Genomic DNA, 22,822 nt, shown 5'->3' with positions numbered 1-22,822 from the left:
ACAAAATATGTGCTTACAGTACAGACGTATGACACTTGTGGTACACAGATTTGAATTATAACAATCTGTAAATTAAGATATAAGGCAAAAAGGCTTTACAGGTACATGATTCTAAAAACCAGTTTCTTCCATCTAATACGATTACGGATGATAAAAGAAATACGAGGCGCCTTATTCAGTTTGTGAAGTATTTTCGTTCATTTGAATTAGTGTTCTTTTAATTCAAACAAAAGCTGGTAAATGTAATATCAGGCAGCTCGTTGTTCACTTGTCAAAACCATAAAAACAAACATAATAAGTTTAGCCACAAACAAACTAAAACAACTCTCACTTTCTACACTCCAATCATAAAGAAATGTGTGCATATATATGTATTTGTTTTCTCAGCACCGCTTTGAAGCAATTACTTGTAAAATTTCCCTGTGGATCCTGGCTTCCTGAGTGTTAATGTGGACATCTCCCACCTGACCATTTTCATACCTGAGAAAGAAAGTGGAGTGTTTTTAAAAAAAATAAAATAAAAAAAAATAAAAAAATTCAAAATAATCAGAAAAATTCTGACTCAGCAGTCACAGTCACAGTCACAGTCACGTCTCTGCTGCTTTACATTTTACTCACACAAAGAGGAAACGTGTGCACACATGGTCGGAGGTCGGACACACCCAAATGTTCCCATGTTTTTGAAGGTCTTTTGAAGTTATGACTGTTAAGACATACAGACACCATTTAAAAAAACAAAACAAAACAATGTCACAAAATCACACCTTATATTATCAAATCAAGGCTCTTTGTTACACTATTTTATCTCATATTTACCCTCACAGAGCGCAATGCAGTTCAGGTTCTTGCTCTGCAGAAACCTCGCCTGCCCTGGCTGTTCCTAAAACAAGGGGAGAATACAGGATGAGATACAAAAAAGAAAAAAATTAAGAGAAGGATTCCTTGTATAAAGTGCATTAGGGAGAGCCTGACTAGATGTGAATGATAATCTACCTGTTTGATTTTATTTATCCGGTTGTATTTCTTTATGAGGTCTTCCTTGGTGGTTATTTGGTGTTGACCTTTACCCATCTCTGAACAAGGACAAAGGATATGTTTCAGAAACATATAGTCTTATATTCATACTGTTAGGACCAACATTAAAGTGTGAGTTCTTACCAGAATATCCAAAAGATACACTTGAAATAGGACTCAAATAGATGCCTCTCCCATATGCAGCTCCATGAAGCTTGAATAAAAGAAGTAAAAAAGAATTTCAGCTTGGTGTCAAGTAAGTTTCAAATGTCCAAATGTACACATAACATCTTTGTGGGTTGAAATACACTGTAAAATTAATAGACTTTGGTATTTTCATGCTCTACCTGTAATTTTGTGTATGAGGCATTAACCAGCCCGTTTCTTAAAATAGAGTGCCAGTTTTCAATGTGGGAACCACTGAAAGCCGAGAGAGATGAGAGATGAGCATATGAAGCAGCAGGACTCCTATAATCTGTATATCAATGTTGATATGAAGATGATCTATGAGAGCCACAGCTTTGGTTTTACTCACTGGAAAGCAAAGGTGCTGCCATAAAGTTTTCTGGCTGTTTGGAAACGAGCCTCTTTAGTTGGAGGACTGCTGATCAACAGGAACTGATGGGGTGTGTGCATGAACTTCAGGTGCTATTGAGAGAGCAACAACAGAGTAGAATTTATACAAAGTATAAAACACAGTATATGTTTTGATATTTGGCTACTAATTATTAACTACTACTGCTGTCAAACTTGCAGCTACTGTGTTAAGACATCAGACTAACAGTAAACTGCTCTATCGTACCCTGTTCAGTGGAAGCTTGACAATGTGTGATCTGTTGCTTGCTAAAATCCTGTAGTCAAACATACAAACACACATCTGGATATGAATCTAAGAAACATTATCAAATGTTAAATAGAATGAAAGAGTGACATGCTGGTTTAGACTGTGTCGCTCACCACTGTAGTAAGGGATAGGCGAGAGGATCTATTTTGTCCATCTGCTTCTTGATTTCACAACGTGGACCCTGGAAGTGAATTGATGTCAGTAAGACATTCAACAGCTGTCAGATTACTCTCTGACAAGGAGGATCAGATGTAAATTGTGTAAATTGCGTCACAAGATTTCATTTTAGGATCAGTCACCTGTGCCATCCTCCTTATTAACAAGACATTGTCCAGTGCTTTTTGCAGCCTGTCGTAGCTCTTTCTCTGCCAAGAAAAATAATACAAATGTTTCAGAATTTAAAGAATGACACACTAAATAGTCCAACTCAAATCAAGCCAGTCATAAGTTAGATTGGTTCAGCTCATACCTTAGGACTAAAGGCCAGGGCTTTGGGGTTGTATGGATCAACAACAGAAGGGTACGGGTCAAATATGATGCTCTTGCGTGACGACTGAAGAGCAGCTCTGCACATAGCGACCAACAGGTCAACCACCTACAAGAAAAGAGATAATTAGAACACATAAATCTTACATTATGGTCACTCATACTTTATATTAAAGTGTGCATGCGTTTGTTACAAACCTCTGCACCAGTTGCAACATCCTCTGTGGCTCCAGACATAACCCCCAGCGTATAAAATGAAAACACACATAGCTCCCTTGTGCAAACTGCAGGCTGCAAACACAAAACAGAACAGTGACAAGGTAGCCAACTAGCAGTCAGCTGCATTTTAAGTTTTGCCTCAGTAGATCAGCCATTAAACAACCAGCTAATTTCTTTGTAGCAGTGTACCTTTAACATGGGGCCGTTCTGAAACACATGTTGCTCATCACAGACCACACAGTATTCATTCAGCGTGGGCATCCTCTGCTCAGCATACCTCATTATCTGTGAGCAAGAATGAAAAGCAAAGGATGATGAATAAGGAAAAAATGAACTCCGGTCAGTCTCCGTTGACTTAAATGAATGTATTTATCCTGGGCCCAGGAAACAGACTCCTCGTGAGAAACATCATAGAAACTAATTAACCATTCCTCGCCCCCAATGGCTGATTATACCAAACAGCAATGAGGACAAGGTCGCAGTCAGTCTCTTCTCTGACTAACAAATTCCACCAAGCACAGTTTACAATAAGCATATCTCAAACACTGACACACCACGATCCTCATGACTGTGCAGCTTGGTGTCAAAGGTTACAACAACCCTTATGCGTTATTACAAGAGCTGTTGACTGAACAGTGATTCAGCAATTATTCATATACATCTCAATAAATCCACCACAAATAACAAAGATTGCTTGTATTCTGACTCTCTGCCTTATATAAACTCGAACTAAAATTCCATATTATTATTAATCCTAAAGCAAACAAAATTATAAATCATTATATCATCATTAAATCATTACTCCTTCACTGTTATCTCATCTCAGAAATTTAGGTTTCTGAATGGTTCAGTTGAGATCAATTGTGAAATAATACCAATGTTATATTGTGGAACCTATTCTGATGTCATAAACACATACCATGTGTTTCTATTCACTATTAGATTCCCCTGTAAAATTCAAAGCAATGCAATAAAACAGATTTGCCAAATATTCTGGTTGTGCTGGACTCTATTATACTCTAATATTCTGTACAAGGGGTGGGAAAAACATTAGAAGCACCTCTCAGTATAATGCAGTCCAGCACAACACCACTGCAAAGTACAACCTCAGTAGTGAACACATACTGTAGTTAAATTAAACCCTCTCTTTACAGACCCACCTCGACCTTTACAAATAGTATTATGTTTCTAATAATAACAGGATTTATAATTCATCATATTAGGACAAGGCTTTACCTGTACTAAGAAGCCATGCTGCAGAGTAGGGGTGGTCTTACAGTGCCTGATGGCCTGGGAGGAGAAAAGCAGCTCTATCAGCTGTTTGGTATTAAGCTGCGCTGACGATTTGACTGCTGACATCGCCACCCTCTGCGGAAGAAGGTAGACAAACACTTTTATTAAACACCATGAGCACGTAAGAGGGAATAGGAGAGTTAATAAGCTGGGAGGACCGTTGCAAACACAGGAGCAGTGGCCAAATATTACAGTAAATCTCAAAGAAATATGGTTTTGAATTACAGTATCTTCAGCTGAGGAGGAAGTCCGCACCTTTCCACTGGGTGTGTAGGTGAAGAGCTCTCCTGGGGGATTCTTGAAGGTGTAGGAGGTTGTATGATTTGTGAAACGACTCAGTTTCATTGCTGGTAAAAGTATCCTTCCTCTCATAGTTGGTTCCTTGAGATCATTTGACCTGTTCAGAGTAAAAGGAGAATAAGAAGTGAGCAGATGTTCAAGAACAGAAATGAAACAATGATGGATATACAATAAAGGAATCATCACATACTTTGACAGTGGTAACCAGATGCTGAATCTCGCACGAACTTTCTTGATGGTTCCACTTGGCTTGAACCAGCTGTGTCTGCTCTTCTGTTCTACTACGATGCTCTCGTTTGTCAGGTGCTTCCACTCCCGAGATATGAAGACTGTGAGAATACTGGGGAACAGCAAGAGTTGGAAGAGCTGCTCTTTATGCAATCAGGTGGACAATAAATAAAGAGGGCTAAAAACCTACAACATTGCACTGAGTAATCTCATCACTGCCATAAAAATTATGATGTAAACACTCACTTCTGCAGTTGTTTCCGAAGGCTGAAATGATCCGTGTTGGATGTCTGAAAGACTTCAACTGAAGGTGCTGCAGTGAAAGGAAACATGATTTAATCAGCCATCACACTGACTTACAGTACTACAGTTATTTCGCAGCAGTGTCGCTGATGCTCACCAGGTCCATCCAGATACTGAGAGTGAGAAAAGTGCAGACGGATGACGATGGGCTCCGATGCATTAATCCTCCAGGCTTTGGCCACCTCCTCCTGTGGACACACACAAACAGTGTCATTATATTAAACAGGCCCAAATGTTTTAACAGCAATTGTGTCAATAAAGTAAATGTATGAACAGTTGTGGTCAAAAGTTTACAACTCTCCATATTCTGTGATAGAATAACACAAAACAAAAAGGTTTGGCTTCCTTTATATATTTGGTGTGTGTCTTCTGAAAATGACAAATTTGAGGGGTCATTAATACTCAGAACAGCAACCTTCAATACTATGTATTATGAATATTGGAGACATAGGAATTTATAAAATGTCATAAATTTATGAAACAGACAGTTGACTATAATTTAGTACAATTGGTAAGTTTTGTGCCTGTATAATTAGGGTTTGTTTGACTGCATGTATGCTAAGAAGTATGTTTGGAGGAGGAAATGCATTTGATGCATTTAAGAACACTGGGCCTACTGTCAAGTATGATGATGGCAGTATCATGCTCCAATGCAATGCTCTGGAACTGATGCATTGCACAAAGCAGACAGAATAATGAAGATTGGGAGCTATAAAGTCAAAGGTCCCATATTGCATAAAGTGAGATTTCCATCTCTTTTTTAATTTTATGCAGGTCTAGTTCTGTATTCTCTAGTTCTATATTAATACTGTGGAAGTATCAAAGCACTCAGTCCATGGAGAAATGCACACAGTCTGTTATCAGAAACTCTGCCTTAAAAAAAGTCATCGGGACTTCCTTAACATTGTGATGTCACAACAAAGCAGTCACCGCCCTCAGCTGTGCCCCAAGCCTGGCCTATCCGGACCCAACATCCAGCCTTGCAGGATTTCTTCAAGTGTTTAGCTGCTATATTTATATTCGATCACTCAGAAAACAGTCAACCAATCAGAAGAGAGGTCAGAGCCTCCTCTCTTCTGATTGACTCACGACCTGTTGTTACTAGAGCTCCAGAGAGAAACCTGAGAGAGGAGATGTAAAACTACATTGAGATTGTTTTTAGTACCAAAAATATATCTTTTTATGGATATCAAAAGTTCAAATAAAAAACAGTAAAAGTATCAAATATGGGACCTTAAATCTTGGAAGCAAACTTGGTGTTCAAACACAACAATGACCCTAAAAACACATCAGAAATGGCGCTGGGAGGGTAAAATCAACCTATAATGAAGCTTTTGGAATGGTCTTCCCAAAGTCTTGACCAGAACGACATTAAAAATATGTGGACTGTCCTGAAAAGATGAATCCATGCAAGAAAACCAACAAATTTGGTTGAATTCAACCAAGAAGAGAAGTCAAAGATCCAAACAGACTTCTGCCAGAAGCAGGTTGATGAGCTGCAGCTGATAGAGGTGAAAACATGGAAGGGACATGCAACCAAATCCTAACTGTGCTGTCTTTATATTTTTGATGTTCGAGCTTTTGTCTATTATATTTTCAGAAGATGCACAATTAGTTTGTAAAATAAACCAAATTTGTGAATTTTTCCCTTACAAGTAGCCTATATGTAAACTTTTGACTGCAACTGTTGGAACAGGTCTGTAAATTTAACTTACATCCAAAAAGTTGGCACTAATTGTCAAGTCAACATCCCCATCATCTATTGACCCATACTCCCTAGCAGAAGAGAAGGACAAAGTTTTACAATGCAGAAAAGCAGCAGGGATCCCTTCCTTTTCAGGCCATGGATAAGAAAAGATGTTCAGACCTGACAGAGACTGCAGAGTCTGAATACAAAGTCCTGACCGCCTCAATGTCTCTCTCCAGCTGGGGGTGGCGATACAGGTCAGTGGCACAGCTCTCCTGCGGGGACAAACACTAACACACTTACCTTATGGTCCAAACAGCTCAGCACCACAGGGGGCTGAAGGATTAAACCACTAACACAGAGTTCTTCAACAATAGCTGAGAAGAAGACTGTTAGGTTTCTTAAGATATGAAATGTGGGTAACACTATCATTTATAGCATTCATAAGCAAAATTTACTCCACAATATGCAAACCAAAAGGAGCCATTTCCATTCCAACAACAACATAACATCTGATAAAATTGTGCTTTTTAATCATAACTTCACATTCAACAATTTTCTCAAGCTAATTATCTTTCATAACAATTGGAATTCTGCTACGATAATATTCATTGCACTACGAGGATGCGGGAAGTGATGCTTACATGTATTCCACACGGGATCTCCTCTGTGTCACTGTCCTCGTCACTTTGGCTGTCTGTCCAGTGTTGGCACTCAGTCTCCTGTGTGGTTAATGGGAAAAGCTGTCAATCAAAAGATCCTCTTATTTACACAGCTCATTAGTTCCTTCTGTCAACCCAAACAAAGTCAGCTAACCTGCTACCGAGACTGCCTCTCATTTCTACACATTTTCAGGTGGTTTACAGGATATAACACTACATCTACTGGAGGATATGTGACACGTTCAATCTCCTTGGTGTGTCACATTTTATTGATTGATTGTTGTCATTATCAGTCAATCTAAAAATTATGTTTCTGATTAATCAATTAATTGTTTGGTTGATAAAAGGACAAAAAAGGGTGAAAAATGGGCATCAAAGTTGCCCAGAACCCAACATGACATATCAACTTGTTTTGTTTAGAACGCAAAGATGTTTTCATTTCATACAAGACAAAGAAAATCAACAAATATTCACATTCACAGAAAGAATCGAAGCTAATCTTTGCTAAAAATATCAAACTGACCAGAATTGTTGCTATTGTCTACTGGCTGTCCATGTAAACAACTTACTGCCCTAAAAACATATCCAGACTGTGTGACATGAGAAGACACCATATGAAAAAGAGAGGGAAACTGAACATTATAGACTCACCATGCTTTCAGTACTTTGGCACTTCTTTAGCAACAATCGACAGTCTGTTCACCTCACTGTGACCGACACAATTAAAAAGAAAAACTAGTTCAGCTACCTCTTCAATAGACACAAGAACATACTGGTAATGAGGTGTTGATGACGTACAAGGCACAAAATTAAGTTCTTACCTTTCCTCAATGAGAAAAACTCCACATACTCCATCGAGTATGAAAATCTCCTAAAGGTCTGTATGTGACCCTGAAACGACCAAAACAATTGAATATTTCTGTTTGATAGCTCGGCTTGGTGTCTGTGTTTGGCTGTCCTCTCCCCCTCTGGTTTTGAACAGCAGGAAGTCCCACATGTTCAGTCTCAGACTTCATGAGTCACATGATTGGCTGCAGATACTGACAGCCCAATCAGCTGAACCTGGTCCAGACAGAGAAGAGGCGGAGGATGAGGCCTGCAGCTCCAGGGCTATCATAGCACACTGTCCATGTTTGTCTGATGCCAAACCCACCAGTGCTTATATACTGTAGTATATCACTTAGTATAAAGGGGGAGGGGGGGACCCCAAAGAAATCATGCTATCCTCAGGTTCAGTTTTCAGTTTTAAGCTGTGATGGGAACAAAGATCCCTGGAGGCAGATTTGAAGCATGGTGATTTGGATGATGTTTGACATTTATTAGTCTTCCTGTCTGTCTGCTGCGCTGCAGTCTGACCTTAATCGGCAGTTACCCTTGTTAGCAGTTGCCTGCTGCTCTGCAGTCTGGCCAGATTAAACACTTCTAGGACTGCATACATCTGTGCAAGTCTTCTCTCAACAAGTTCTTTTCTCAGACTAATCCACTTAGACGCGAGTGGGTGGGCACAATATTGTGAATCCCTGTACCTTACACTGTATACTGTAATTGTCATGGATGTCTATGAACAACTAAGAATATAATGCAATCAAATACAAAGCAAATGGAGTTTCTGCTGAGGTGAGTCAACCGGTCTCAGACACACTATCAGCAGAACATTATAAGTTTCACAAGTGTAGTATCTGTTGCAGGGCTATTGGATTATATTGTAGTTTTTGTGTTGTTGTACCCACCCTCTTCTCATTTTATACACCCACTGTTAAATCATAACTTTCAGGCTTTATCTGCCAGGCCAGCAAGATAAATGAACAAGAGGTTCACAATGAAGCAACCAGCTCTGAACAATATCTACTGCAGCAGCAGTGGAGAACAAACATTCATCCTTGAGAAACTGCAATAGATATGTGTGTTAGTCCTTCATTTATCCTCACCAGGGAGTGTCATTGAGATCAAGATCAAAAGAGACATGTACAAGAAAACACAAGCAGTTCTTTTTGATTTAATACGCATTTTTGTGTCATGGACCAGTGTCACATACCTCAGCATTTATAGCATAGTTTGCTATGCCCGTCCTTAGATGGGGCTTCATGCAACAAAACACACCATAAAACTGCTGTGAAAAACCATATCAAAACAAGAACTAACAATTCAGTCACACTGTTCATATAAACAAATACATTTGTTTAATATTAAAGAAAACAGTTACATGGAATGAGAGGTTTAAAATTTGAAGTTTTCAAAGTAAAACATTTATCAAGCCTTGCCAGAGAATTTAGAAAGAAGAATATAAGATAAAATTTGACACACACTACTTGACAACAGTTCCTTTATATTTAAGAGATAATGAGATGGTTGTCAAGGAGAGTTAACTGCCGCAGGGTGTCACTGGCTCAAGACAATTCAACCAATCAGCCACAAGAGAGAGCTGTTGTTGAGATAGAGAGAGAGAGACAGACAGAGACAGAGAGAGAGAGAGAGAGAGAGAGAGAGAGTCCCAGTTCATACTGATGTACAGATCTATGCTAACTATATTGGCTAATTGTCTATTGGCTTTGCAGTTAATATTCAAAAATCAAGCTTTGAAATGTCACTAATAATTAAAATTAAATGTGTTTAACAATTCACTATGTGAGATCAAACAATTCATACACGATTATGTCAAAGCAACAGCTACTTACGTGCTCCTGTGAACATCTCATAATCTAACCAACATTAAATCCCATATGTTTAACCACAAAAAAGAAAAATATGTCTAAGCAAACATTTATTAATGAGAGCCAGATGGGCAGTCCCAGAAATATAGTTTTCAACCAACATGGACAAGAAAGAAAAACTAATGGATAAACATCTGTGGTACACAACAATGAAAATATATCAGTCATAAGTCATTATGGTTTAAAAATAGACATTGCTTTAACAAAATGTTCCACAAGTCGTCACAGGAAATGAGACAGGTCAAACTCCTCATTTAAATTAGCAGGAGACAGGAGAATGTAATTTTGACAATAATAATGTATTGTTTTAATTTCAGGCTTTAACTGCAGGGATTTCTCTGCTGTTGTTAGGTTGTTAATCATTCATTCTTAGGCTACATGGATAGGAGGTGGGTGAAAGTCAGTTTAGAGTCAGATTTCATTCTTGAAGGATCACAGCATCCACACCTCCCAAGAATATTTAGGAGTCATAAATGACACTGTATGTACTATATGTTTACCTCATTTAACAGCTGTACAGGGCATTAAACATTTACGTGCCTTATTCCTCTCTGTGTACAAATTACTTTTTTTTTTTTTAAAAAAAAGAAGTAAACCTGTCAGTAGATAAAATGATTGTGTTACTGAGCAGGGTGGAACACATTTAGACTGTATTGAGGAGAGTGGACACACATGTTGAGGATGGCACTGTGGAATCTAGTTTCACAGTGTGGTACAACATGTTCCTAATGTGCTTCATGAAGCCCATGGCTCAACTACACACACACACACACACACACAAACACACACATATATTATACATATATGTGTATATATATATTATATATATATATACACTAATAAAGTTGGAATAATTTTGTTTTCAGACACAATCCTCTGTTTATTCCTATTTAAATGCATCAGTAATCACTTTTGACCAGGTGCAATGATTACATTATGTGTCCCAATTACCCAGGTGAAATGAAATAAATCACATTGTCACAATCATTTCATGGAAATAGGTAAAAAATATTTTATGTCAACTTTATGAGCAACAGTGTATATATATTATTATACCATAATATAATTAATATGGCAGAATGATAATCAGATATAGGGAGGTGTATCTACTGTGTTCTATTTTTTGGTAAAAGTGTGTTATTTGTTACTATACCTGACTAAGATTAATGCATGTATTTGTGCATCTGTATAATATGTAAACAGGCTGATACTAAGTTTGCATCTCTATCAGCCTCTCCTGTCGCTTTTCACTCATCAGATGTCATTTGCTCCACTGCATGTCATTCACCTATCTTCTCATTTTGAAACTCCATCAGTGTATATGAAGCTCTTCAGTGATTTGGACGTTTGGATTGTCATTCTGTAGGATATCATGTCACAAGAACACAGACACCAGTCCACCCCAGCTGAGCTCATAAAGCAACCTAGAGTTGTGGTATGACATGAAGGCTAACAGAAAAAACGTGTAGTATGAAAGATAAAGTGACCAAATTAAATGTGTGTATTTCTGTCCTCAATGTTCTCATAGTGAAAAATATCAAACTGGTTAAACTTTCTAAGTATGTACATATTCAAAGGCCTCTAACAGATTAAGAGATAGTGTTTAGAGTTAAAGGAAAGATTAGGACAGTAAGTTAGGTTAATAAATGTGTCAAATCATGGTCAGAGGAAAAGTTGGGGTCAAGGGTCAGAGGTCAGGGCAGGAAGGACAAGTAATTCATGTAATATGAGTATTGTGATTTTGCCTGTTGTCAGAAGAGTTGTCAAGGTAAAAACACATATAACCATAAAATATCTAACAGGCTATTGCAATATGCCAAAGACGTAAACCCTTGGTCTGAGAAGAATAAAGTAAAGAAAAGGAGAATAAAAAACACAATGATGATAATAATAGTCATAAAAGAACATAAGATAAAGCAGAAAAGGGTAAGGGAAAAATAATCTGTATTTTTTTTTTAAGAAATTCAAATTAGCCTACAGTCAAAATGTCATAATGGTTTTCTTTAGATTACTGTAATAAGGATCTATTTTTCCTTTATATTTATTAATGTCATTAGATATGATCTAAACAGCATCACGTGACCGTCGCAATTAGCCTGGGAGATCATCAGTGTCTGTTTATTTGTCAGCAGGAATATGCAAAAAGTACAGAACCGATTTACACTGAAATTGGAGGAAGAGTGGGAGAAGAACCCATTACATTTTGGTGCTGATCCGGATCATTGACAACGATTTTGAATTTTTCTCTCTGAAGTTTGGTGTGTTTGACATTTCCCTTGGATGCCCTTCTAGTGCCTCGGCTCCAATTCGATGACCCAGGATCATGTTTAAGTACTAGCGGAGAGTTTTGTGAATGGTCAGACCAACAACACTTGTACCTGCACTGTATCCTCCCTCAATATTCGACCAACTTCAGTACTTTTATCTAAAAATTCATATTGAGGTTGACATTTACCTTAGATAACTACTTCTATGTAAAAATTGTAGGCTATATTTAACTCGCTGTACAAATCTGGCATATTGCCTTAACTGTCACGCCCTATATCCTGTGTCACCGGGTGTTGGTCACACAGGAAAGTAGTCCCGGCAAGTGAGGGGAATAAATACTGTCGCTCCAGCAGAACCAGTGGCGCTTTGGTCTCTGCAAAGTTCACCCAGTAGGTGAGTAACAGCAAGTAGCCTCAACTATGTGACAGAGGAGATTTGGGATTAGTTTTTAACTGAACGTGTTCATGTTGAAATCAGTTTTTTACTTTGTCATTTCAAACTTTTTGTCTGAATTCAATTATACCCTATCCCATACAGATACTGTATTTATAGTGATTTATTCATTTTATTCAGTTTGCACAAATGCAAATGTTTATAGATAGCTCAAATATTTTCATATATACTGTCTCTACTGTGTGATTTTGATCTGCACATCATGCACACTGGTTTGGAATAAAGTTAGATTACCCGCCTTGGGAAAAGTAAAGTTTGAACTTATATATAATAATAAAGGGGGTAATTGTCTAGGCATTGTCTTCTGAAACTGCATGCTTCAAGAAACTTTCCCTTTTCAATTAAATAAATGTTTGACCTGTTACTTTACTTTTTAGCAATTAGCTGTGACATTAATAAAAACTGAGATTTTCTAAACTGCATTATTCATAACCACATGTAAGATAGTCTGTCTGTACATTGTAATATATATACATATATATATATATACTGTATATATATCTATATCCCTTTTATTATTTAATCATTATGTATTTTATAATTTTTCTAATATGTTTTTTTCGGGTGATATGTTTTGACAGTCCATAAATACTCTCAGCTGGCCATGTTATTTTAGGTGAATGCTGAAGGCCGGAATGGTGTCCAAGCTCACACACCCACAAACTGTGTTTCCGTGCATTGACATGACGACAGACTTGTCATGCATGTTAATAACTCTAATGCGCATTGTTTGAATTCTAAACAAGTATTTCACTGCTGGCAGCATAAATAATGCTTTTCCCTTTCCTCCTGGAGTCCTGGAGTTATTCTTTGTGTGTGTGAATCCCCTTTAGCCTCTGTCAGAAGTGACCAGCTCCTCTTCTTCAGCTGCACATAAACTCCTGCTGGAATGTGGGAGAGTGCAGTCAGGCTCACACACACTGTTGTTGTTGCTTTTTGCACAGGCTGTCCGGCCACAGCCCACACAGCGACTTTTTTGATCCATGGAGAGGTCACAGCTTATCATAAATGTTTACTTTTCCACTGAGTTAATTACTACATTCTAATTTTATCTTCCCTCATGGCGTCTGATTTAGATTCCATACCGTTTTTTGCGATCGTTTGTTGCTCATATGCAGCTTCTATTGCAACTTCTTGGTTTAAAGTGAAGCCACTGTGTCAACATTTAGATGAAAAGTCAGAGTATTCAGTAGAACTTATCAGAAATGTCACAGGTAGAGGTGTGAGGTCCTAATCAATCACCTCTCTTGTTTCCCTCTCTCTCTCCCCAGGACTTTTCCTGCGGACACGGATCCAATCATGTCGAAGTCAAAGGATACAGGCTCTTCCATCATGCACAGCCAGCAGCTGCATGCTGCCATGGCAGACAACCACATTGAGCACCTGTGTCTGCTGGACATTGACTCTGAACCTGCTGTGTCTCGCAACACTGGCATCATCTGCACAATCGGTCAGACACTTTTACAAAAATCCCACTGATTTATTTCTCAGTACACAAATCATCCAATGATTATCTTGATGTGTTGAGGTTTGAAACATCCATATTTCCATTCATTCACCTGTCTTGATGCAGGACCTGCCACCCGATCTGTGGAGAAGAGCAAGGAAATGATCAAGGCTGGGATGAACATTGCAAGAATGAACTTCTCTCACGGCACACATGAAGTGAGTGAAGTTTCTTTTCCTTAAACTTTCTTAGGCTTTTGCACTTCTGATTGTTACAGCAGGTGATTTTACACCAGATATCAGACGCAGAACACCTGCTATGACATCACTGATTTGGACATGTCCATTAGTGCAACATGCTTGGGAGTTTGAACCCAGGCAGAGCACCGCAGCAGCAGTATCTTTGCCCTCTACGAGTGAGTCAGTATGGATTTACCCTTTACAGCTGCAGCAGCGTGACATTACTCTTGTGGCCTGGTAACTGTCTGCGGCTGTAATATGATCTATGAGCTTGTACTTGCCCCTTCAGAGCTGGCTCTAAGTTGTAGCTTGTGATTTGGCGAGCCAACTGTATCACAGCCAAGTCTTTGGCCGACCTTATACTACTGACCCCTCGCCTTTAAAAGTCATGCCTCTTTACCTTTTTCACTGTCACCTGAGTGGACGAGCAATCAGATCCATCATTAGCTGTAGTATGAACACCCATGGTTGATATTTGGATCTCTAAAGGTTAGCCACAGTGATTTTTTATCCAGTGTAATTCAACCCTCACAGTGGATTTTGAATCGTCTACACAGTGGTGTGATGGCTCAGCACTGCTGAGTAAAAACAAAAAAAAAAAGATTTCTGCATTTTAGCCAGGTTTACAGCAACAGAAAATAATAACATTGATAATCATAACTCAAGAAAATCATAACAAAGTGGATATATGAGTTGGTATGAGCAAGGCAAAATAAATTTGACCTTATTGGTGTGTCAGTTGTCAGAACAGCTATAAATAGATCTTCTCTGAGAGTCAGGCTTGCAGCAACAGTACGAGCAGAAGGCATGTAGAGAGGCCACAGTGAGGCGTTCATTATTAACTGAAGACAGTAATGTTCAGGTTACACTAGTGTGCATATACTAAGATCCATGGCTGTGGACAGACAGTGTAACAGTTGAACAAGTCTACAACATTAAGCAGGACATTTGATTTAATTTGTCAAACATCCTGCTGTTGAGGCTACAGCTCAAGTATTTTGGAAAGCATTCATGTAATACCTGATAGTCTGTGTGCAGCTATTTATGTACAATGAAATGGAACAATGTCATGTCCTAAAAATGTGTTGCAGTTGTCGTTCAAGACTGACTAGATATAGTTATGTAACCGGTGCCGTGTCGCCTGTTTGTCTGTGTGACCAAGTTTTTTCCACCTGCTGTTCTATTTACTTTTTAAGAATTTGATATCTTAATGAAAACATTATAACGGCTTTGTAAAAATTAGCTATTACAATTCACCAGTGTAATAATTTTTCACTGTCACCCCGCATCATATAGTACCATGCTGAGACCATCAAGAACGTCCGTACGGCAACTGAGAGCTTCGGGGCAGGATCTATGGAATACAGACCAGTGGCCATCGCTCTTGACACCAAGGGACCAGAAATCAGGACTGGACTTATCAAGGGCGTGAGTTCTTGCCAAGTTACCAATGCTCAGAGGGAGACATTTTTTGGATTTATTGTAGAAAATATCTATGTAAACATTTTCTGCAAAGATGTGCAAACTTACACACTCTCTTCTCGGCTTGTGTAGAGTGGCACCGCTGAGGTTGAGCTGAAGAAGGGTGAAACCATCAAGCTCACACTCGACGACCAGTACAAGGAGAAATGTGATGAGAAAGTTCTGTGGCTCGACTACAAGAACATCACCAAGGTTGTGCAGGTCGGAAGCCACATCTACGTTGATGATGGTCTGATTTCCCTGAAGGTCAAAGAAGTTGGTAGGCACACAAATAATCACCTATTTGTTCTATCTTTGTTTTTTTATAATTATTTTTTTCTGCTGTAACTGGAAATTAAGCTTCTCTACATTTTGTGTGTGTCCTAAGGCAAAGACTACCTGATGTGTGAGATTGAGAATGGCGGTATGCTGGGCAGCAAGAAGGGTGTCAACCTGCCCGGAGCTGCTGTTGATCTCCCCGCTGTCTCTGAGAAGGACATTCAGGACCTGCAGTTCGGCGTGGAGCAGGGTGTTGACATGGTCTTCGCCTCCTTCATCCGTAAGGCCGCTGATGTCCACGCCGTCAGGAAAGTGCTGGGCGAGAAGGGCAAGCACATCATGATCATCAGCAAGCTGGAGAACCACGAGGGTGTGCGCAGGTGGGTGGAGGAGCAGCAGTTAACGGTTGAATCAGCACAGATCTGACTCTTTAGATGATTGTTTAAGAGTGCTCTGTCTTTTTGTCTGATAGATTTGATGAGATCCTGGAGGCTAGTGATGGCATCATGGTTGCCCGTGGAGACCTGGGTATTGAAATCCCAACAGAGAAGGTCTTCCTCGCCCAGAAGATGATGACTGGCAGGTGCAACAGGATCGGCAAGCCCATCGTCTGTGCCACACAGGTCTGTGGCATCATGCAGTGCTCTGTTTTAAAAAGAAACGTGTCTCAAAGTGTGTGTACAGACATGCATGACCTGTAATGTTTTGTCCCACAGATGCTGGAGAGCATGACCAAGAAACCTCGCCCCACTCGCGCTGAGGCCAGTGATGTCGCCAACGCCGTGCTGGATGGCAATGACTGCATCATGCTGAGCGGTGAGACCGCCAAGGGAGACTACCCCCTGGAGGCTGTGCGCACACAGCACCTGGTAAGAGCCCACCCTCTGATCCCACTCCCTAGGTGCTATATTATGTTGACTGTAAGGGTGCATGACAAAGGAATCTTCAAACAGCAATGTTGGCCTACACTAGTGTTTCAGCATGGTTTACACTGGTTAGCAGATTTAATGTAAAAACCAGCAGCTATATTCACTCAGCTCTGTCAGCGTGAGGAAGCCTGGATTATCCGTATAAAAGCCTCCTAACCTAACACTGTAGCATGTGGTGCATTTTTGTGCTCTTAGGAAACTCTAACATCTGAGTTTTGAGAGTTGTTTGCCGAACAGCAATGTTTTTAATGACAGAAGCTAAGTTCACATGATCAAGCTAAGCATCAGTGCTGGTAACTGAATAGCTTTTCTTTCTCAGGTCCTTATGTGCAAAGGCCCTCTGTTTTGGGAGACCTAAGCTGCCTGTTGCACCTAAAAGAGAAAAAAAAACTATTTCTGAAGAAGAATTTTGTTGTTGTATCAGTTTCATTTGGTCATGTATTGACCATAGGTAAAGAACACACTGACAAAATCCACTTTAGACTGTGAAATACTCGCAGAAGTATGAAAGACAGGAACACTTCTATTGAAGATAGTGTTTGCTTTGTCATGTGAGTGCGAACACATCAGTGGTATCAGCTTGGGTTTCACTGACAGCTTGTTTAGTATTTGTTCAACTTGCTTTATGTATCCCCCGTTGCACCCACCCCTCCCTCCACCCATCTGCTGCCAAACAACATGTCTTCTTGTCTCTTGCATTGTGCTTTAACTGTGTAATTGTATTGCTCAGTTAGCATGTGTCTGAGGATCTGCAGTGCACAGCAACAGTCCCTGGACATCATGGCCGCCGCTGTTGTTTAGCTTCATGTCTCAGTATGCTTTAAGGTATGAAGACCTCTGCACTAAAGATAACAGCCCTTTTTGTCCTGTTTAAATACAAACTAACTCCTGCTGTTACTAGCAGTGTGACTGCAGCCTGATACTATTGAAGTCCTTTTTTTTAAAACCTTTCTTGTTTTCCCATGTTCAGATTGCCCGTGAGGCCGAGGCAGCCATGTTCCACAGGCAGATGTTCGAGGAGCTGCGTCGCATCACTCATCTGACCCGTGACCCCGCAGAGTCCGTCGCTATCGGTGCAGTGGAGGCTTCCTTCAAGTGCTGTGCCAGCGCCATCATCGTTCTCACCAAGTCTGGCAGGTGAGACTTCTAGAAGGAGAAGTCCACCTCCTGTAAAACTCCTCCGTAAAGCTCTGAGTCATAGTATCATCCACGGCGCCCACTGTGAACAAAGAAGCTGGCGCATTTTAATATTTCTCCATCCCTCCGCCTCCGCTTCTTCCGTAACACAAGCCCACGGCTCGTATGAAGTGTGCCAGCTTTTACTGCACTCACAATCTGTGCTGTACTTGTGACCTTTTGAGATCTGAACCCTGACATTTTACAAGTTAATTTTAACTGCCTGTTCATTCCTCTCCGTTTGGGAGTTCATCCTCACAGCACATGATATAGAAGACTTACCACTGTCAGCTGGGTGGATTTCATAATGATAATGGCATAATCAAAGCAGTTCTAGTTATTATTTCTGCACTAACAATGGATCACATGGCTACTTGTAGGTGTCTCTGGTGATGAACCTGGTGATGAGTTTTATCTCCTGACTCTGCAGTTCTCCTCAACTCTGTGGAGCTTTACAGCATCTCTCAGCTCACTGTTTAGCACAGTCACCACTCTCATGGTGTTGTTTTGAGGCAGCAGCAGGCAGCTGTGTTTGTTTCTAAGAACTCACTGTACAGCACAGCTAACAGACAAGTAGCAGCTAACACAGTGGAACAGAGCTTAAAGCAGAGTGAACATTCAGCAGGAGGATACAAACATGACTCCAAATGAATGAATGATGTTGCTCCATAACTGTGTAAATGGGCAACTGTTTGCTAGAAAGTTTGCCGTACAACTTGTTTCCATTGGCTCCCATTCAGACCAGTGTTGGGGTTGAAATTTTCAAGTATGAACAAAGTCCTACATCTTTGTTATAACTTGTATCTGTTGCTTGCAGGTCTGCTCACCTGCTGTCAAGGTACAGGCCTCGTGCCCCCATCATTGCCGTGACCCGCTGTGGCCAGACCGCCCGCCAGGCTCACCTCTACCGCGGCATCTACCCTGTGCTCTACACCAAGGCCGCCAACGACGTCTGGGCTGAGGACGTTGACCTGCGTGTGAACTTTGCCCTGGAAGTTGGTGAGTATTTTTGTGCTTTGTTGAAACTTTTAACAGCATGATGAAATTATTTGGAAGGAGTGAAAAGCCAGTAGGTATGAGAGCATTTTTGTTCATCTCCCTCAATGGCTCCTTTTCTCTCTGTCTCTAGGCAAGCACCGCAAATTCTTCAAGTCTGGTGATGTGGCCCTTGTTGTGACCGGCTGGCGTCCAGGCTCCGGTTACACCAACACCATGAGAGTTGTGCTGGTGCCTTGAACTTCATCCAAGGACATTAGTAATCACTCCCCCTCCACTCCCCCTCTCCTATAACCTGCCTCCCATCCCTGTGTCGGACTTTCCTTGTCTCTTGGTTTTTGTAACCAGCACAAAGTCAAATCCAGGCCACACTTTCAAAGGACTTTTGATGGTGTCGTTCACAGAGTAACTCCATGATTCCTGTCATCAGTATGTACAATTCATTGTCTAAATCCTGCTGCCAGAGACTGAACTCAAAACCTTTTAGTGGAAACTCCTCTGTACACTTATTGTGCTTACTGTCATTTCCTTAGTATTTGGTTCTTTTATTGTCCAGGTACCATGAACAGTTGCAGATGTGTGCTGTAGTTGTCCTCTCCAGTGTTTCATGCAGAACTGACAGTCGGTACAGTGTGTCATTGTGAGTTTTTCTGGCATCCATCCATTAAATGGAATTCTTGGGTCAAATGTGTTTTTTGTCCTCTTGTCTTCACTGTCCAGTGGTGGAAGTGACTGATTACATTTACTCAAGTTTGAGTATATTTTTTTAGGTATCTGTACTTCACTTGAGTATTTCCCTTTTATGCTACATTATACTTTTTACTTCATTGCATTTCAGAGGAAAATAACATGTTTTTTACTTCATTACATTTATTTGACAGCTGTAGTGACTAATTTATTACATTTTTATATAAATCACATGATGATCTTATAAAACATAATACATTGCTGTAAATTATGCTACCCAATAGTTATAATGTAGGTACTGAGCTCATCCATGACCTGCCACACCATTAAAATGCTACTCACATGTCACTAATTTCAATACTTTAAGTATCTTTGGGTGATTGTACTTTTGTACATTTACTTGAGTATGATTTTGAATTCAGAGCTTTTACTTGTAATGGAGTATTTCTCCATGTTTGCTTTAGTAAAGGATCTGAATTCTTCTTCCACTACCACTGTCACACTTAACTCTAACTGTAGTTCACTATGCATTAATATTCAATAATAATTAAATATTTTAATCATCCAAATATTATAGTTATATTGAACTAAAAGTGATACAAAGCTAGTATAACTAAGATAAATAGACAATATAAATAGAGATTTTTTTAAATATATATATTATTGGTGCCCACCTTACTTCTGATCGCAATACATCCTAATACCAGGTGGTGTATAGACACACAATAAAGAAGTTAAACACTAACTGAAAAAGTGCTAAGGTACATAAAAAGGCAACTACACAAATAAGACATTCATTTGATATCCATGTGTCAGGGCTCAGGCAGTAGTATGAATCTTCCAACACTTAAGATCATTGACCAACACTAAGTTGAGTTTCTACAAAAACTGATTTTCACAAAGGTGGTACAGCTGTTTGTATCAGAAGCCAATGGATGCAAGACAAAGCCTCGTGTAGTAAACTAAAAGCCCCATAGGAGACACCAATAGAGTTCAATATTAAATAATTCAATAAGACATTATGAAATAAGTCCTGTGAACAAATGCAGACAAATTGTAACCATGACATTGTGAAATAATCCAGTACATTTTTAAACTCAGCTCATTATTTACTTTCTTTTCACAATAAGAGAGTTTAGTTGCAGATTGTTCTCATGTCATTCAAGCAGTTTTTATTTAAAAATCTGACGTCCAGAAAACTCAATTTTTAATCCCTCAGCATTGTTGATGTGCAGTGCCTGGAGACATATTTATAATATTGGTCTCAAACCTGAAACACCCCACTGGAAAAATGACATCAGGCTATTAAATAATAATGAAGTCTTCAAAAAATAAGCTGATCTGGTGGAGTTATTACAGGACAGAGAACATCAGGTCTGTCCACTCTTTGTCTTGGATGACATGAATAATATAACTTTGTCTGCTTTGTTATTATTCTTATTCTTATTCACAATTCTTATTGTAATCAAACCTCGCAGTAGCGCTGAATTAAATATCTATGTTTACTCACTAATCCAGCAGTTATCACTCCACGAACATGGCAGATAATTTTCTTTGTATTGACGACTCAGATATCTGACGGATTACAATCCCTGGCTATTTTGAATGTTGGCACCAGGCGTGCACTTCTCAAATCATAATCCGGCTTAAAGTCTGAAACTTCGCCAGCGTTTTAACAGATTCTCCTTCATGCCACACTCTTCACTTGAAAAGAAATCAACAGCTAGGATGAGCATCATTGACCATATGTCATTTTATTGCATTGAATTCAGTAGCTAAAATAAAATATGCCTAACATACATGGGTGATGGAATCATCAGATTTGGTGGTTAAAAGGCAGCAAAATGAGAAATAAATGTATAAATAGATGAATGACTGACACCTTCTCTCCTACACACACCTTTAAGTTGAACACACTCAAAGAATCCGAGCGGAAGCCCATGGCAGGTGGTGCGGTGGTGCAGGGCAGGAGGAGAATAGTGATGAGGGATTGATCGAGCCCAACGGCAGTGACTGGCTAGTGACTGATAGTATCTCTCCTCCCTTGGGGGGATCAGAGTCACAGCAAACCTCCAGGTCAGTAACCAGGCAGCTAAGGCCACTGGACAGGATCCTCCGATGGTTTGACCCGCTGACCAGCTTGCTGCGTACAGTTCATCACCGGCCGCAGGTCCCGAGAAAGAGAGAAGTATCATCTAAACACATGAACTTATTAACAAGTTGAAGGATTTCAAGAGTCTGGTTTTAAAAAAGCAGTCAGTGATACACGTCTTATTGATTCAGCATAGCATCACAAAGCAGCAATTGTTCAACAACAGATGTCAAATTTTACAATCAAATAATGAACAATGAAAGAGGTAAATATGCAGCAATATGACCCATCAGGGTTCCTTATTAACCATTTGCCCAAGTAACTGCTTTTAGCCCTTTGACTGGTGCAAGAAACATTCAGATCAATCTTAGTGCATCGCTGGTTTCAGGATGTTTGATTATCCACAATTGCTTTTTTAATATTTTACTCCCTTGTTTTTATCTGTTCTCACTAAAAACAGAATCTCACTCGTCAAGTCACAGTACCTTTGTATCCCCATAAAAAACCCCACAGATTATTGCATACTATGCTAGTGGCACACAAACCTTGGCTCAGATGTATGTTCTGTGCCGAAGTTATTGTCAGACTGAAATGAGTTGGCATCAGTTGTGCGACTCGCCACGTGCCAGAACAGCTGTGGAGGGGACAAAATGCAAATGTGTGCGTATTCTCCACCCCCCCCCCCCCCCAAAAAAAAACAAACAAAAAAAATACCATCTCCTTCGTGTTCAACACATTCAAAATGAATCCCACTTCTCCCACTCAGACAGACAAACATTGCATTACATTCATTACTTCAACGTTTTTGAATGTGATCTGATCTGTGTGACCCATGTGGGTGTGCAATATTGCTGAAACGCTATCTTGGAAGACATGCCGTCATCAAACCTTTACGTCAGGTGATCTCTGAAACGAGCAAAGTGCACAGTCTGTCTCTCCTCTAATCTCTTCAGGGGTAACCTTGCATTCACATGACACACTCAGTAGTGGGAAAGGATATTATAAAAAAAAAAGGACAATAATAATTTTTGGTTTCAATCATAACTGG

General features: G+C 39.7%; 2 protein-coding genes across 2 annotated transcripts; one reads left to right on the top strand and one right to left on the bottom strand.

Moving 5' to 3' along the window:
- Nucleotides 1-332: 332 nt before the first annotated feature.
- Nucleotides 333-8,153, bottom strand: LOC111229755 (poly [ADP-ribose] polymerase 6-like). Its single transcript, XM_022756224.1, has 22 exons — nucleotides 8,082-8,153; nucleotides 7,019-7,096; nucleotides 6,555-6,649; nucleotides 6,403-6,463; nucleotides 4,785-4,875; nucleotides 4,631-4,697; nucleotides 4,326-4,496; nucleotides 4,112-4,253; nucleotides 3,800-3,931; nucleotides 2,753-2,848; nucleotides 2,543-2,635; nucleotides 2,328-2,453; nucleotides 2,158-2,223; nucleotides 1,972-2,039; nucleotides 1,817-1,865; nucleotides 1,550-1,662; nucleotides 1,362-1,434; nucleotides 1,159-1,228; nucleotides 994-1,073; nucleotides 817-880; nucleotides 619-703; nucleotides 333-480 (listed from the first exon to the last, which is right to left on the bottom strand). Exons 1-22 carry the CDS (start codon nucleotides 8,151-8,153, stop codon nucleotides 384-386), a joined length of 1,989 nt encoding a protein of 662 aa, XP_022611945.1. The 3' UTR covers nucleotides 333-383.
- A 4,226-nt stretch (nucleotides 8,154-12,379) lies between these two features.
- On the top strand, nucleotides 12,380-19,686 carry LOC111229769 (pyruvate kinase PKM-like). Its single transcript, XM_022756239.1, has 11 exons — nucleotides 12,380-12,408; nucleotides 13,740-13,918; nucleotides 14,042-14,133; nucleotides 15,451-15,582; nucleotides 15,709-15,895; nucleotides 16,004-16,274; nucleotides 16,367-16,517; nucleotides 16,611-16,763; nucleotides 17,794-17,960; nucleotides 18,817-18,998; nucleotides 19,129-19,686. The coding sequence occupies exons 2-11, from the start codon at nucleotides 13,768-13,770 to the stop codon at nucleotides 19,233-19,235; spliced, it is 1,593 nt and encodes a 530-aa protein (XP_022611960.1). The 5' UTR covers nucleotides 12,380-12,408; nucleotides 13,740-13,767; the 3' UTR covers nucleotides 19,236-19,686.
- The last annotated feature ends 3,136 nt before the right edge of the window (nucleotides 19,687-22,822 follow it).

Source organism: Seriola dumerili, unplaced genomic scaffold (genome assembly GCF_002260705.1).
Source record: "Seriola dumerili isolate Sdu_G_001 unplaced genomic scaffold, Sdu_1.0 BDQW01000242.1, whole genome shotgun sequence".
Lineage (NCBI taxonomy): Eukaryota > Metazoa > Chordata > Actinopteri > Carangiformes > Carangidae > Seriola > Seriola dumerili.
This window is presented reverse-complemented; position numbering and strand designations above follow the sequence as displayed.